The sequence below is a fragment of the Branchiostoma floridae genome, chromosome 1 (genome assembly GCF_000003815.2).
Source record: "Branchiostoma floridae strain S238N-H82 chromosome 1, Bfl_VNyyK, whole genome shotgun sequence".
NCBI lineage: Eukaryota > Metazoa > Chordata > Leptocardii > Amphioxiformes > Branchiostomatidae > Branchiostoma > Branchiostoma floridae.
The window spans coordinates 23,645,498-23,647,419 of NC_049979.1; the positions used below are offsets into that span (position 1 = coordinate 23,645,498).

The 1,922-nt window shown below is 43.8% G+C and overlaps 1 protein-coding gene across 1 annotated transcript in view; it reads right to left on the reverse strand.

Annotated features, from left to right (window-relative positions):
• LOC118416755 overlaps positions 1-1,737 on the reverse strand; it is a 5,177-nt gene extending 3,440 nt beyond the window's left edge. Inside the window, exon 1 of the mRNA XM_035822026.1 lies at positions 623-1,737. Within this exon, the coding sequence (XP_035677919.1) occupies positions 623-890 (268 nt within the window). The 5' untranslated portion in view covers positions 891-1,737. The remainder of the gene's footprint in view (positions 1-622) is intronic.
• Between the last annotated feature and the right edge of the window lie 185 nt (positions 1,738-1,922).

The following is a 1,922-nucleotide window of genomic DNA, read 5'->3' on the forward strand; positions in this document are numbered from 1 at the left end:
CATGCCCGAATGATAGTGACAATATCACGTTACAAAATACATGTAATAAAAGCAATGATACTGACTTTGACTTTATAAAGTTAACATAATATAACGTTTGTTGTAAAGAGGCGGTACAAGGTGAAGGACGAACACTCAGATACAATAGAATCCTCTTGTATACTTATCTAGTCGATAAAATCTTCAGGTTACAGGATTGAATTGGGGTCTCACAGCTACCTATTACCAATTAGATCCAGGAGCTTAACGTGAGGCTGCTACCAGTTGGGGAGCTACAGGGGTAGCATGTTGTACTAAACCCATTTATGCTTGACTACCCAATAAACTTGTCATGTACATTGTTCACATCATACCTCCGTACGTCATTGGCTTAATGTTACATCTATTATTAATAACATCGCTATAGTTGAATCAGCCATGTGACGTGAGCATTTAATATGTCTTTCAGGATGCTCAAAAGCAATCAAAAGAAATCCTGGCTAATGACCAATAAATGTTCTATATGATCTAGAAGCAGGATTCACCACAAACAGTGTATGTCATTCCGCTAAATTGCGATTTTAATAATATAATGGTAGCACAGGTATTGAAAATATGTGTATAAAAAAGAAGACGCACAAACCTTCAACAGACTGGAATATCTCGTCCGGGTGCAGAATCCAGTCGTGTTTGGTGGCGATGTGCACCCGTACTAACATAGTCACCATGCACACGGCATAGCACGTCCACTCAGGGAACAGCGGCAGTTCAGAACATGGCTCTCCTTCCCCACGACTAGTTATGCTTCCTTTTGTGGCCTGGGGGGAATCTTTGGATCCTTGTGCTGTTTGCTTCTGTTGGGTAACAGCGAGGTTCCTTCTCTTTGAGTTTCTTTTAGTGGTTCTCGCCATGAGATACAATACGGGAGAGGATTGGGAATTTTAAGTTATGTACAGCTACAAGTTGTCAACAGCACACACAGTGTTGGTAGGCAGACCAGGTGCATGATTCACACTGAGTGAATCATACTACAACTGTTCCTACGTCATAGAGACCACCGGTAGTAAATTGTGCACTGACCTTGTCCACATGAATCAGGGAACACAAACGTTATGTCAAGAGAAAACGTAAAACTCTAACGACAAAGACACCCAGCTTGCTGTTCTAACGTATTCCCCGGTTGAACGCCACAGAATTGGCTGCATACATTACGAGTCAGGAACAATCTCTGTAGACTGGGGGTGAATCGTTAATCAACAATCATGTCTGCGTTACACAGTGCAGGATGCTCCCAACCCCGCGGCAACATTATTATATGTTTCAACCCTGGTAGCCAGTCAATGGGAAATAATGTCTGTACCCTGCAGGGTGGGTCATTACTGCAGTTGTCAATGGTAGGTCAATCGTAAAAGGGAACAAATGTAAGACCAAGGAGGCCTGTAACTCCCTTGGCAAGTCTGTCATTGACGGCTAATGTGTCTGCCAAACGTCAGTAGGAGGGAATTCTAACCACGTTTGGGCGGCTAGAGATGCATGACGGAGTACCGTAATGTGGTGACATCTGTCCCGGTGACGCACGAAAGAAAGTCCGTATGCCCGGTTTTCCGCGATGAAATTGTCATATTTCCAGCAGTCATGATGGGCTCAGTGACAGCTATTCCAAATCATCTAGTTAAATTTCTCTTAGATAAAGGAAACTGTGGTCCAAAAATCAAACATAGGCCACTATATCCAAACCGGCCTCCATAAAGGACGTACGTTAGAAACTACGACCAGAGTGCAACAGAACCCGAGTGCAATAGTACTGAAATGCCATCAAACATAGATAGCTAGACTAGTAGGGCCTGCTACGGCTTAGGTCACATTTCCAAACCGGGGCCCGGCCGTGTAGCTTTCGGGAGGGAAAAGAACCGGCGGCCTATAAGGCTACATCAAAATACACA